Source organism: Centruroides sculpturatus, unplaced genomic scaffold (genome assembly GCF_000671375.1).
Source record: "Centruroides sculpturatus isolate CEXI.00-Female unplaced genomic scaffold, Cexi_2.0 scaffold255, whole genome shotgun sequence".
Classification (NCBI taxonomy): Eukaryota; Metazoa; Arthropoda; class Arachnida; order Scorpiones; family Buthidae; genus Centruroides; species Centruroides sculpturatus.
The window spans coordinates 770,654-783,986 of NW_019384705.1; the positions used below are offsets into that span (position 1 = coordinate 770,654).

The 13,333-nt window shown below is 29.5% G+C and overlaps 1 protein-coding gene across 3 annotated transcripts; it reads right to left on the bottom strand.

The window, feature by feature from the left end:
* Window positions 1–1,693: 1,693 nt before the first annotated feature.
* On the bottom strand, window positions 1,694–6,009 carry LOC111627664 (dynein light chain 4, axonemal-like). 3 transcript variants are annotated; one of them, XM_023371268.1, is made up of 4 exons: window positions 5,596–6,009; window positions 5,389–5,481; window positions 2,339–2,419; window positions 1,694–2,263 (listed from the first exon to the last, which is right to left on the bottom strand). In XM_023371268.1, exons 2-4 carry the CDS (start codon window positions 5,455–5,457, stop codon window positions 2,099–2,101), a joined length of 315 nt encoding a protein of 104 aa, XP_023227036.1. In that variant the 5' UTR covers window positions 5,458–5,481; window positions 5,596–6,009; the 3' UTR covers window positions 1,694–2,098. The 3 variants fall into 3 exon arrangements, with proteins under 3 accessions (XP_023227036.1, XP_023227037.1, XP_023227035.1); XM_023371269.1 differs by having other exon boundaries at window positions 5,431–6,009; XM_023371267.1 differs by having other exon boundaries at window positions 5,389–6,009.
* Window positions 6,010–13,333: the final 7,324 nt, after the last annotated feature.

Sequence of the window (13,333 nt, forward strand, 5' to 3'; positions counted from 1 at the left end):
ATGTAACAACCAACAGCACACATCCAGCCCCAAATTGACAATAGGTTTAGAGGACCAAGAATCAACATTGCCCCAAGCAATGAACTGTCCCTCTGAAAGCAGTAGTACACCATCAAAGGACCACTCAATCATTCCATATCTGACAACAATGATCTCTATCCTCACAATGTTCAGAAACTAGTAAAAAATTCCCATCCCTCAGATTCTTCCAATGGAATGCTAGAAAACTCTATACAAACAACACCCAATTACTTGGCTCCTCTCTTACAGACTTCAGACATTCTCCTAATACAGGAGACTTGCCTTTGCCCAACACAGGATTTCCACCTTCCAGGATTCATAATTTATCTACACAGCAGAGTACACCAAACAGGTGGTGGCATCTTAATAGTGGTCAGAGATCACTACACAACACAGCATGTCTCCATCCCAACACTAACTTCTGCTGTAGGTGGTCAAGTCATGTGGTTTGTTATCCTCCATGACCTTAGCCAACATATACACCCCACATAGAGAATTCATCATCAAATAATTTAGATTTAGAGCCCACTTATATCTGGAGACTTCAATGCTACCTCCACTTATATCTGGAGACTTCAATGCCAATTACTCTCTATGGGATTCAAGCAAGATTAAGCTAACAAAACCAGTAGAGCTCTAGAGTATTGGCACCAGGAAACCAAGAGTCAGCACTGGACTTATCCTTTTGCTCTCCCAATACACTGCACACAACATGGACAGCAATGGAAAATACTTTAGGCAGCAATCACTCCCCATCCTGATAACACTATCCACCTTTCAGTAAGCATTAAACACAAAACCTAACATTTATAATGCAATGAATGTTTGTTTTACTATTCAAATGTTTCTGGTCTTCTAAATTGACCTTCTTCAGGAGATGTTTGAAGTTTACAATTTACAAAAGAACAGAATTTTCTTTTGTAAATTGTAAAATTCAAACAATTGAAATCCACTTTTAGTTTCCTGAGAATTATTATATAGAAAGATTAAGGAATTGTTGGAAATTTATCATCTTTTAAGAAACAAGTTCAAGCAAATATGTTTAATATCAATTAAAATTTGGATTGACATACAGAAAACAGAATAGAACAAGTATACTTAGTTGAAAGATGTATATCTTTCAACTAACTGACACCTAAATGCAAATTCCAGCACATAATAAACAAAGAAATTTTAATGTTCAAACATTTTCGGCCATCTTTTCGAGGCCCTCATCAGGAATGAATGCACAAAAAAACACAAAAATGTTCTATCCTTTGAAAGTTAAATTTTCAAAGGATAGAAGGATGAATTTGCATTTAGTGTCAGTTAGTTGATTTATATAGTTCCAGTTTTTTGTTTGGTATACATCTTTAATGGCTTCTGAAAAAATTATGATGGCAAATCCTTCAAATATTTGCATAAATATATGTTTCACATTTTTGAAGACACTCTTGGTAAGTATAGACAAAGGAAAAGTGGTTGGATGAATTTGTAATTGAAATTTAAAATTGTCATATAATCTGCATGCACTTTAAAACTAACTTCTAAACATACACCATAGATAACACAGATTATTTACAGAAAATCACAGTAAACAAAATTTTTGGTGTAAAATATATTTAATGCTTAAACTCATTTAAAATAATTCTTATCACAAGTTTTATGATTAAGATTTTTATTGTTAGAAAAAAATAACATGTTCATACACAAGGATGTATATATATATATAATTTACGGTAATATTTGGAATGTTTTTAATAAATATCACAGTTATTAAAGTTTAAAAAAATATAAAGAAAATAGATTTGCATAGCATTCAAATAAGTTATGTAAACAATATTGTAGTTACATTCAAAGATTTTATATAATAAAATATTGAGCAAACTACCAAAAATCACAACTTTAGTGTTAATATTTGGATGGATTTTTCTTTAATAACATTACTGTAGTATATATAATAAACAAATAATTTTGGATTAAATCCAATTTTAAACCTGGTAATAAAATACTTCAAGTATTTGTATCAAATCAAGTTTAAAATAAAACTAAATTTTGAATTAGTTTTAGTTAAAATAAATAATACTGTTTTGTATAATTACGGACACTTCCATAAACACACAGCTGTTGTTCCACCAGTAAACATATATAAGAGTGTTTGCAATTTGTAAGTTAATTCCATTCCAAAGTTTTTACCAACTACAGCATGCCAAGATGGGCCATATTTTTTATCCATTGATTCTTTTATTAATTTTGCAGCTGCCTGTAAAATAGTAATAATACTGTTTTTATGCATTTTTTAAATTTCAAAACAAAGAGAAAAATATTTCAATGCAACCTCATTATTGGTGTACTTCTCACATGCTGTAACACACAAATCCAGTGCTTCTGATTGCATGTCTTCTTCCATATCTGATTGCTAAAAATGCAATATTTATTTAATTACAAAAAAGTTAAAATATCATAAATATTGAAATATAAAATAATAATTATTTATATCTCAAATTTATAAATATAACTGATTTATATTTTAAAATATTCATAACTGATGATAAATAAATTTTCAGAAAATATGTATGGATGAAAATGCAATTGAAATAGTATTAAATTGTCATTCTAATCAATAGTAGTAAAATATTCTCAATCATATAAAAAATTATATTCTACAAATAGATCTCTATAGATTTGATTTAACTTTAAAAATTATTATTTATAAGCAATATAGCAATTAAAATTTCATATGTCGTTAATATATGCATTTCATAAGAAATATTTTAAAAATATGGTTACAGCGACCAAATTTTTTATAAGGCACTTATTATAATTTGATGTTTCTCTGGTTATCATTTCATTGCATTATAATTTCAAATAAAGTGCTAATAATAATAAGTGCCTATAGAAAATGAATAATATTTATTCTATCTTAATTCTTTCTTCAACAGGTATATATAACAGATTTTTGTGTAATATATATATACCATATATATTACACAAAAATCTGGACACCTCAATCATATTTGCATCATATTTATAGAAAGCATCATTATTAGATATTTCATTTAGTTGGGAATTTTTGTAAATATAGGTGCATATTAGGGTTTCTCAAACAGGATCCTGGTTGTTTTTTTAACTCAGGAAATCCCACAAATTTCTTAAAAAGTTCCCTTTTTTCTTATTTTATGTTAAGGTTGTGAAAAATTTGCAAATAGAAAGTACAATTAACTCATAAACTGTTAGAATACATTTGTATTTATTAATTTTAAACCTACTTATTAGTTTTTTTAATTTTTTTTCATTATAGCATGTCACAAATAATCAATATGTAGCTTATTTGTGGCAGGACTCTGAAAATTCTTTACTTGTCAGAACCTGTAATATCTGGAATAATTGTGCTATGCTGTCTTAATTTTTAACCATCAGTAGCTTCAATAATTGCATATCGCCAGGTTGTGCAAATTGGCAAGGATACAAACGAGTATGAAGTTTTTCTTCAAAAACCTAATTATTAAAGTCAGACGAATTGGCAAATTATCGGGCTATAAGCTTGATGCCACTATTAAAGCAGGTAGACAAATCAAGAATACTAGAGAGCAAAAAAGTACTACAATCTTGAAAACGAACTAGAAATATGCCAGGCTACAGGTGGAAAAACATAACGTCTGTCTTTTCTTAAATGCATTAAACACGATTCCACTCACATCAATTCAATCAAAAAGGGCATTCTCAGTAATAGGACTTTTCATTACTAAAATAAGAGTCAGATTGAGTGATTGGAGTTTTGACCATCTTTGCTTTTTAAAATCGTATTAATACAAAATATTATTGTAAATTTTTATATGTTTTATTTAAAAAACGAAAATTCCTTTTAAGTTAGAAGTTTGATCTAAGTTCATTTTTTGTTGTTGTTGTTGTATACAGGTTCCAGCAAACTACAGTAAATTTTTTCTATTTGTGAAAATTTCTATGTAATTCAAAGGTAATTTTTAATATATATCTTACACAGCATTATTGACATGATTTTGGAGGTTGAGAACATATTAAATTACTTGAAATCAAATGATATAATTATTTTTAATTTTTTAAAGATATTTTGCATATCTTAAAAATAAATAATTCTATCTCGGGATCCTGGGAAACAGTACACTTTTATCCCAGAATCCTGGGACAAGCAAAAGATTGGGAAATTAGAAACCCTAGTGCATATGCTAACAGCATAGAAATGTGATAAAACAGTTGATTTTTATTAATTATGTTTGATTTCATTCTGCTATAGCACTTGATATGGGTATCAGTTATATATAGTTAGTAGTATGCATATAATCAGAAAATATTTTGAGGAACTATTGTTCTTCAGAAAAATTTGTTTTCTACAAATTTTTGTAAAAAACAGTAGCTTTTCTTTGAATAAAAAACATTTTAGTTGTGTTTATTTATTTACTAATAACAACATTGCAATAACCTAACAAACCAGCAACAATATTTTAAACAAAGTGCAAATGTTTTTGCCTGTGGAATTAACTCTACTTTCTGGTTTTATTTCAGTATTTAAAAATAATTTTGAAAATTAATTTTATCCTTCTGCTTCATAAATGTTGTGATAACTTTATCAATAACAATTGGTTTTCTACTCAGATATTAATACCATTAATTGTTCTTGCCGTGCATCAATAATAATAATAGTTACATTTTAATTGCTAGTGAGAATATCTTTATTTAAAAATTATAAGATTTCCATTTCAAATATTTGTAACGGAGGAGCTAAATTCCTAAAAATGATTGAAAAAACAAAAATATTAACTGTATTATTTTTTAACAGTATAATTTATGTGAATTAATTACATATTTTAAACTCTTATATTATTGCTTTGCTTTGATAGTGGCATAATTTTTAAAATGTTAATTTTACAAGGGAAGACTTTAAAAATTCTAATTGACTAAAAGTTGAATACAAGTTGACACACACAATCTCTGATGGGAATCTAATAGAGGTAGAAATATGCCATTTTGCATGATGAAAGTACTGTACCTAAGTTTATTTATCCAAAAAATGCAAAATCAGTCTTGTTTTCTTTTTGATTGTGCCACTATCAAAGCAAAGCAGCAATATATACATTCTACACTATGTAAATAACTATGATAAACATTATATTAATACCATTCGATTACAAATAATAATATGTTTTCATTACAATAAGTTGAACAGCATAAAACATTGACATTGTAAAAAATTTTAGTAATTGTTTACATTTGTTATTTAATATAATATTCATTACAGTTCATAATGGTTTATTTAGCCATTTATTTATGTGGCTATCAACAGTATAAAAAGATAACTCGAGTAAAAGTATAGAAAACAAAAACAGCGAATGATAAGATACTAAATCATACTTTAACAAGAGGATATGTAAACAATTGTTTCGTAATCTCAACCTCTTTCTTTCCTTCCTGCTCCTCCATCGTAATCAAAATCCAACGCCCTCTCTAATCTTCGAACAAAATGTACAACTTTCAAAATATGTAATTTAATTCGACGTGAAAAATTAATAATAATATATATTTATTTATTTTAATTTTACACTACAATTCGTTTCTTACACAGAATTTTAATATTAAAAGTAAACTTTAAAAATTGTAACATCTCTGCATAGAGTTAGGATCTGTATTTCTCTGAATCTTAATTATATATTTTTATTAGCGAGTTGCGGCCGAAGTTACACGTCAAGGCGCCTCGTTCTGTGTAATTCGACACAATGAAACAACTCCAACACTCGCTTCCTACAAATCCAACCCCTGGGTCCTCGTTCCGGGAAGTGGAAACGCCAATTTTAAAGTTTAAAACGCTTTAAATTGGCGGCCGAAGGGGCTCTGGTAATCACACCTTGCATGGATTAAATGGAATTTCACACATTGTCATCAATAATCATTTTGTGATGAAACCAGTTAAAAGTTAAATCCAGTGGCGTGACGTCATAAGAAGCGGTGGATGCATCGCTTCCCTTGTATTTTCTAAAAAATAAATACATGTTAATTTTAGTTATACGAAAATAATCGCACAATATTTTATTATAACCACATTACGTATCTTATTACAAATTTCTATTCTACACGTGAAAAAAATAAGATCGCTATTGTATATTCGATTATTAGTGGCGGAGTGGAAGCGCTGTATTGTCAACTTCAATAAAGCCAGATTCGCGCACGCACTTTACGGAGCACCTCACCGGCTAAACCTCACCCGGTTTAGCCGGTGGAAGCCTAGGACCTCAGGTGGATGCTACACGTATACCGCATCCGATTCTATCCGGGCCCTGTTCCGGGCTGTTAGCTGCTCGCCCGCTAGATATTTGGCCGCCCTCGCCCGATTACGCGAATCACGAGTAGATTTATAACTTAACCCAACCGATAACAATTTACTGGTACATTTTTACGTAGTTCTGTATAGTTGACAGGAGTTTAAAAAATCTATTAAAATATTTGATATTTTTATTTCGCTCTCCGATTTTATATTACTCGTGGATTTCAATATTAATTCGATGATATTAAGATTTCGTATATCCCATCTGTAAGGAGATGTAGAAAAAAACGTGTACAATTTTTGTATAATGTTAAAAAATTAACCGTTACTTCGACAGCGTCATTTACAACTAAATTTAATGAATGGGAGAGATGCACCAGGTACAGAAAAGGCTCTAGAATTTATTTTCCTTAAATTTACGATTTATGTATCCGTTTGTCATAAAAATTTGTCTTTCCATTTTTTCCCGAGACTACAAATATTCCAGTACAAAGTAACCGGTTTCGACTTATTTTTACTTAAGAAGTAATTAAATAATTAAACGATTAGGGAAATGGGGACATAAACAAAACTCTGACGAGAGAACCAGAATATTACTTAAACAAAAGCTTAACCGAACCAATCTATACCCGAGTACAGTGGGGACTGATTTCTTCGAAATACTGTATTAGATGTAATAAAGACAGAAATTTTTCCNCAACCGATAAGAATTTACCTGTATGTTTTTATGATAGTTTTCTGTATAGTTGACAGGAGTTTTAAAAAATCCGATTTTATATTACTCACGGATTTCAATGTTAAACCAGTGATATTACGATATCGAATGTCCCTTCTTTAAGGGGATGTAGGAAAAAACGCGTACAATTCTTGTACAATGTTAAAAAATTAACTGTTACTTTGGTAGCATAATTTACAACTAAATTTAATGAATGAGAGAGATGCACGAGGTACAGAAAAAGCTCTAGAATTTATTTTCCTCAAATTTACGATTTATGTATCCGTTTGTCATAAAAATCTGTCTTTCCACTTTTTCCCGAGACTACAAATATTCGAGTACAAAGTAACCGGTTTCGACTTATTTCCACTTAAGAAGTAGTTAAATAATTAAGCGATTAGGGAATTGAGGACATAAATAAAACCCTGCTGAAAGAGCCGGAATTTTACTTAAAAGCTTAACCGACCCAATCTCTAGCCGAGTACAGCGGGGACTGATTTCTTCGTAATATTAGACGTAATATAAACAGAAATTTTTCCAGTTCAATGAGAATGACCGAAAAGTTGTAAATTTTGGAAATTTCCCTGGACACCTGGTCCTAAAACGAATTAGTTAGAAAAAAAAATGACTATTAAGTTTAACATATTTAGACTTTTACAGCTATGGTGAGAAACGTTTAAAATTTACAACAACCCTGTCGAGTTCTTTGAGATATACTAGTGATGCGACAAAAGAGGCATTTGGCATTAATCGGTATGGGCACCCTCGGGATTTGGCAGTCCGCGTGCATGTACTCACCGCACTCCCAGCAGGACCGTCTCTAATTCCACACATAGGGAGCTATTTGACTAAGTAATTAAGATTTAAAAAGTAAAATAAATTTTATGTTATTTTTATGTACGTTTCTTTACAAAGTTATATTTAATTATAATTTTCTTTAAAAGTATATTCATACAATTGAAGAATGTTTTGTACCGGGTATGTCTATTCACCACACATTTTATTTCACCGAGTAAGTTTTTATAATTTTATTTTTAATTTTAGCCCTTATATCGTGGCTAGCGATTCGTAATGTAATTGCGATATTGAAAATTTATTTTTAAAAAGTTTTGGCTCGAAATCGTGTAATGAAAAATAAAACATTATTAAAAGAAAAAGGCCAATGCCTAAGTCAAATATAAACGCTTCAATAAAAAAATTTGTTCGATATTTTCACGATAAAATGGCTCCGTAAATGCATAAAAATGCAAAAATTGTTTTGTTGGATCGCCTACTATTTTCAAATGAAATTAGCGTGTGGAATAAGAATGGCTTTGTCAATTTAGCTGGCAAAAGACACGAAAAATCGTCGATTCTTTCGTATTTGAAGCAATTTGGAAATCGAAACGGAATAGAATTTAACATTAGTAAATAATATAAAATAAATATTGAAAATTNGATTTGCATAGCATTCAAATAAGTTATGTAAACAATATTGTAGTTACATTCAAAGATTTTATATAATAAAATATTGAGCAAACTACCAAAAATCACAACTTTAGTGTTAATATTTGGATGGATTTTTCTTTAATAACATTACTGTAGTATATATAATAAACAAATAATTTTGGATTAAATCCAATTTTAAACCTGGTAATAAAATACTTCAAGTATTTGTATCAAATCAAGTTTAAAATAAAACTAAATTTTGAATTAGTTTTAGTTAAAATAAATAATACTGTTTTGTATAATTACGGACACTTCCATAAACACACAGCTGTTGTTCCACCAGTAAACATATATAAGAGTGTTTGCAATTTGTAAGTTAATTCCATTCCAAAGTTTTTACCAACTACAGCATGCCAAGATGGGCCATATTTTTTATCCATTGATTCTTTTATTAATTTTGCAGCTGCCTGTAAAATAGTAATAATACTGTTTTTATGCATTTTTTAAATTTCAAAACAAAGAGAAAAATATTTCAATGCAACCTCATTATTGGTGTACTTCTCACATGCTGTAACACACAAATCCAGTGCTTCTGATTGCATGTCTTCTTCCATATCTGATTGCTAAAAATGCAATATTTATTTAATTACAAAAAAGTTAAAATATCATAAATATTGAAATATAAAATAATAATTATTTATATCTCAAATTTATAAATATAACTGATTTATATTTTAAAATATTCATAACTGATGATAAATAAATTTTCAGAAAATATGTATGGATGAAAATGCAATTGAAATAGTATTAAATTGTCATTCTAATCAATAGTAGTAAAATATTCTCAATCATATAAAAAATTATATTCTACAAATAGATCTCTATAGATTTGATTTAACTTTAAAAATTATTATTTATAAGCAATATAGCAATTAAAATTTCATATGTCGTTAATATATGCATTTCATAAGAAATATTTTAAAAATATGGTTACAGCGACCAAATTTTTTATAAGGCACTTATTATAATTTGATGTTTCTCTGGTTATCATTTCATTGCATTATAATTTCAAATAAAGTGCTAATAATAATAAGTGCCTATAGAAAATGAATAATATTTATTCTATCTTAATTCTTTCTTCAACNTTATACATTTCAAAATTTTAAATACAGGGAATGGTAAAATCATATTTGAATAAATTTTAAAATTGTTTATTAATGTATATTTGTAAAGGTTAAAGAAATCAGGTTGTTGCTGTTTATATGCTCAGTATTGCTGATAATTAACTTTGTAGTGGTCTATCCTTTACTTACATTGTTTTTATTACCATAACAATTTATTTTTATTACTATATTTTTAAATGTATCATATTGCAAATCTGTTTAAGCTATTAAATGCTGTATTTAGAAATGATCTGTACTTGCTTATGAAAATTATATATAAGAATAAGTATGAAATCTTATGATATTGTTATAGTAAAGATAAAACTGCTTATTTGCATATTATTTCTTTGTGAAGAAAATTGAATCTGATTAGCCATTATTAATAGTTTATTTATAACTAAATTTTAGGTAAAATATCTTTTATTATATTGATTTTTGATAAATTTATAAATGAATGAATAATATCAATGTTTTAATACAGTTTGACGACAATATTTGAGATAATCAAATGGATTCAGTTTTCTTCATTTGCTATCATACATATCAATAAAATTGCTAATTGCAAATGCTAAAAAAGAAAAAAGTATTTAATAAATCAATATACTACTGTTATAAGTGTGTTTGAGATATCTTGTTTTAATATATTATAAAAATATATTTAAATTCTTAATTGTAAATTTACTTATTTAGTATAAATATAAAATTTTTGTAATGAGTTAATATTTATTACTATAACAATTTTGCAATTTTAATTATAAAATAGGATTGCGATTTATAATTTAACTGATGATGCTTCTTTTTCATACTCAAATTAATCTTATAAAAATTATTAAAATTTTATTGTAGTAATTGAAGCTTCAATATATTTCCATATAAATATAAAAACTGTGCATAAATATCATAAAACATGTGTTCTTATTAATACATTCCATGTTAAAATGCAAATTGGAAATCAATATTGTATGCATTTTTAGGGTCTTTTTTCATTTTATAAAAGTTAAAAGCTGTAGAATTGCTGAAACATTTGTTTAAATAAAAATATTTATTTTGAAAATATACATTTAATTTAATTTTGGAATGATGAATAGCCAGATATTGAACTATTGATAGATATCTTTAAAGTTTACAATCAGTTAACTTGAATTAAACTTCATAAAAATACAAACAAAACATAACCTTACTTGTATAGTCTACATTTTTTAATTTTTACTGTCTCTTTTTTCTATGCCCATAATGAGTTTGACTAAACCACAATGTGGTTGGTCAGGTTATGAGGGACAGGGCCTGAAATATCTTGGACAGACTACCTTCAAAAAATTGCCAGAGTTGCTCATCCAAATTCAGATCCCCTGAGCAGTAGGCTGACCTCAACTGTCTCAGCCATCTGGCTGTCCACTTTATATAATAATGTTACATTTTATGTTACTTGTTCATTTATAAAAAGGGAGACAAATTACTTAGTTATTAATATACATATATACTGAAAAAACTTTTCTCTTTNAATTATTAATAATTTACATTAAATTATTTCACATGTCTATAATACAGTAGAGCCTCGAAAACTCGGCCTAATGTGGACTGAAGGGTGGCCGAGTTTGGAATGGGGTTAAAAAAAATAAGTATGAGTTTTTTCCTCAGAAAATACTGTACTGTACTTGTATGTATTGTTTACTTGAGAATACAACAGAATAAACTGCCCAAATACCCTTAAAGAAAGGAAAAGTATGTCTTTGAAAATGAAAATTAATGAATACACTGTGTACAGTAATTTACCTGATAAGACAGACCTCAGAAAAATACTTTATGAGGCATAAAGCTGTCTTTATCATGAAAATTAACTAAGGATTTTTTTGCCCTGCCAGGGTGTGGCCGAGTTATCCAGAGTACCAGGTTATCGAGTGCCGAGTTTTCGAGGCTCTACTGTAATAATAAAAATAAATATAGAGCATTAAAAAGATTGATTCACACATTTTTTGTCTGATATAATAAACATCTAATGTTTGAATCTGGTTTTTTTTGTATTTAACTTTTTTGTTAGACATACACCTCTTTTAAAACTACAAGGGTTGTCCCAAAAGTAATGCACAGCATGGTCTAGCGGGCATTGTAGGCAATGTAGATAGCTGACAAAGTAGATTGAAGTCTTACAAACACATTGGTATCATATGGTAATGGGATTCGTTTAAAGGAAAAATGCCAAAAATTTGAAAAGACAACGAGAACAGTCTGTCAGGTTGGATTTCAGCAATAGAGCAACCTGCGTATATTCACATCGAAACAGTGTGTGGTAAAAAAAGTGTCTGAAATTCATGCCGCGTTAAAAGAAGTGTATGGAAGGTTTATTGTGAATCGTAGCACAGTATAGAGGTGGCATATGAAGTTTCGAGAAGGTTGAACAAGCATCGAAGATGATCCACACACGGGGCAGCCATTTACTGTAACAGCTGACAACACAAACACTTCAATCATTGCAGCATTGCTTGATGAAGACTGGGCAATCACGGTAAGAGAAATTGAGGCAGAGACAGGAATCTTGAAAACAAGCACGCATCGTATTTTAACACAGGTGCCAGGCAAACGAAAGGTGGTGGCATAGTGGGTACTGCACTTCTTGTCAAACAAACAATTGTCAGGAACAGCTCCGTCACCCAGCTTGTAGTCCTGATCTGAGCCCACCTGACTTCGATCTCTTTCCCAAGCTGAAGGAACCCCTTCGGGAGTGCACTTTCCGATACTGGAAGAGCTCCGAAGAGAAGTTGTAAGGAACCAAGTCCGAGCGTTATATTTAGTTATTTTTTATTTTGCTTTTTATTCTATTTTTGTTTGGGGCTTATGTTTTGTTAGGATGAAGGTTTCCTTGCCACTCACCTTAGAAACTTAAAAATAGAAGAAATAGAACCAACTAACCAACGAAAAAAAAGCGCCGTAGAAAAAAACTCACGCACACTTGCGCTCCCGAGCGGAAAAAGTAAGTCCACACCAAGAAAGGTGGGGAGACCCCACAAGCACAATTTAGGAACTTGCTAAACCTTAATGAAGAAAACATCCCAAAAAGTGTCAGAAAGAATAATGTAAAAAGTTAGTGAGTGTTGTCAGGAAATAGGCTGCCAGGCAGAAAGGAAAAGTTAACTGTTAGCGATAAGTATGTGAATGAGGGGAGTGATCTCAATCAGAATTGTGACGTCACCTCATAGTATAAAGTCCAAACCGCAAGTGAAGATGACCGAGGTGAACTTCATAGCAGCGAACAACAAGAGGTGTCCGATAGCGATAGTGGTTCCAGGGCAATTTGAAGTTATTCAATTTGTGGATTGAAGATTAGAGAAAGTCTTGAGAGTTGAGGAAAAAGGTTCCTAGTATATTGAGGTGACGATTACGACCTTAGTTCATAAGAATTGTTGTACATAAGTTAAGTCTTTGAAATTTTTGTCGAGTTCCAAAGGGGAATAGATTTAAGTTAGCAAATAGATTGATTTGAGTTTTTGTTGGGTTGATTCTTATTGATTTTTTCTTTGAATAAATTTGTTGTTGATTGTTATTAAATTTTGTACATAGTTATTACTAGAATTATTATTAAATATTGGATTGTTTTTTGACTAACTTTGTCATTATTTCTTTCGGTGTACACTTAAAGTCCAGACCTGGCAAATTAACGCGAATCCACATAAAGTACCCGTTAGGTAACGGCTATTTCTGGCACAAAGTAATGTCGCTAATCATTGTAAAAGCTGT

Coding starts and splice junctions, on each gene's coding strand:
- LOC111627664 (XM_023371268.1), bottom strand. CDS start 5,457: ATGGAGGAGCAGGAAGGAAAGAAAGAGGTTGAGATTACGAAACAATTG. Junction 2,420..5,388: donor TTACATATCCTCTTGTTAAA/GTATGATTTAGT, acceptor TTGCATTTTTAG/CAATCAGATATGGAAGAAGA. Junction 2,264..2,338: donor AGAAGTACACCAATAATGAG/GTTGCATTGAAA, acceptor ACTATTTTACAG/GCAGCTGCAAAATTAATAAA.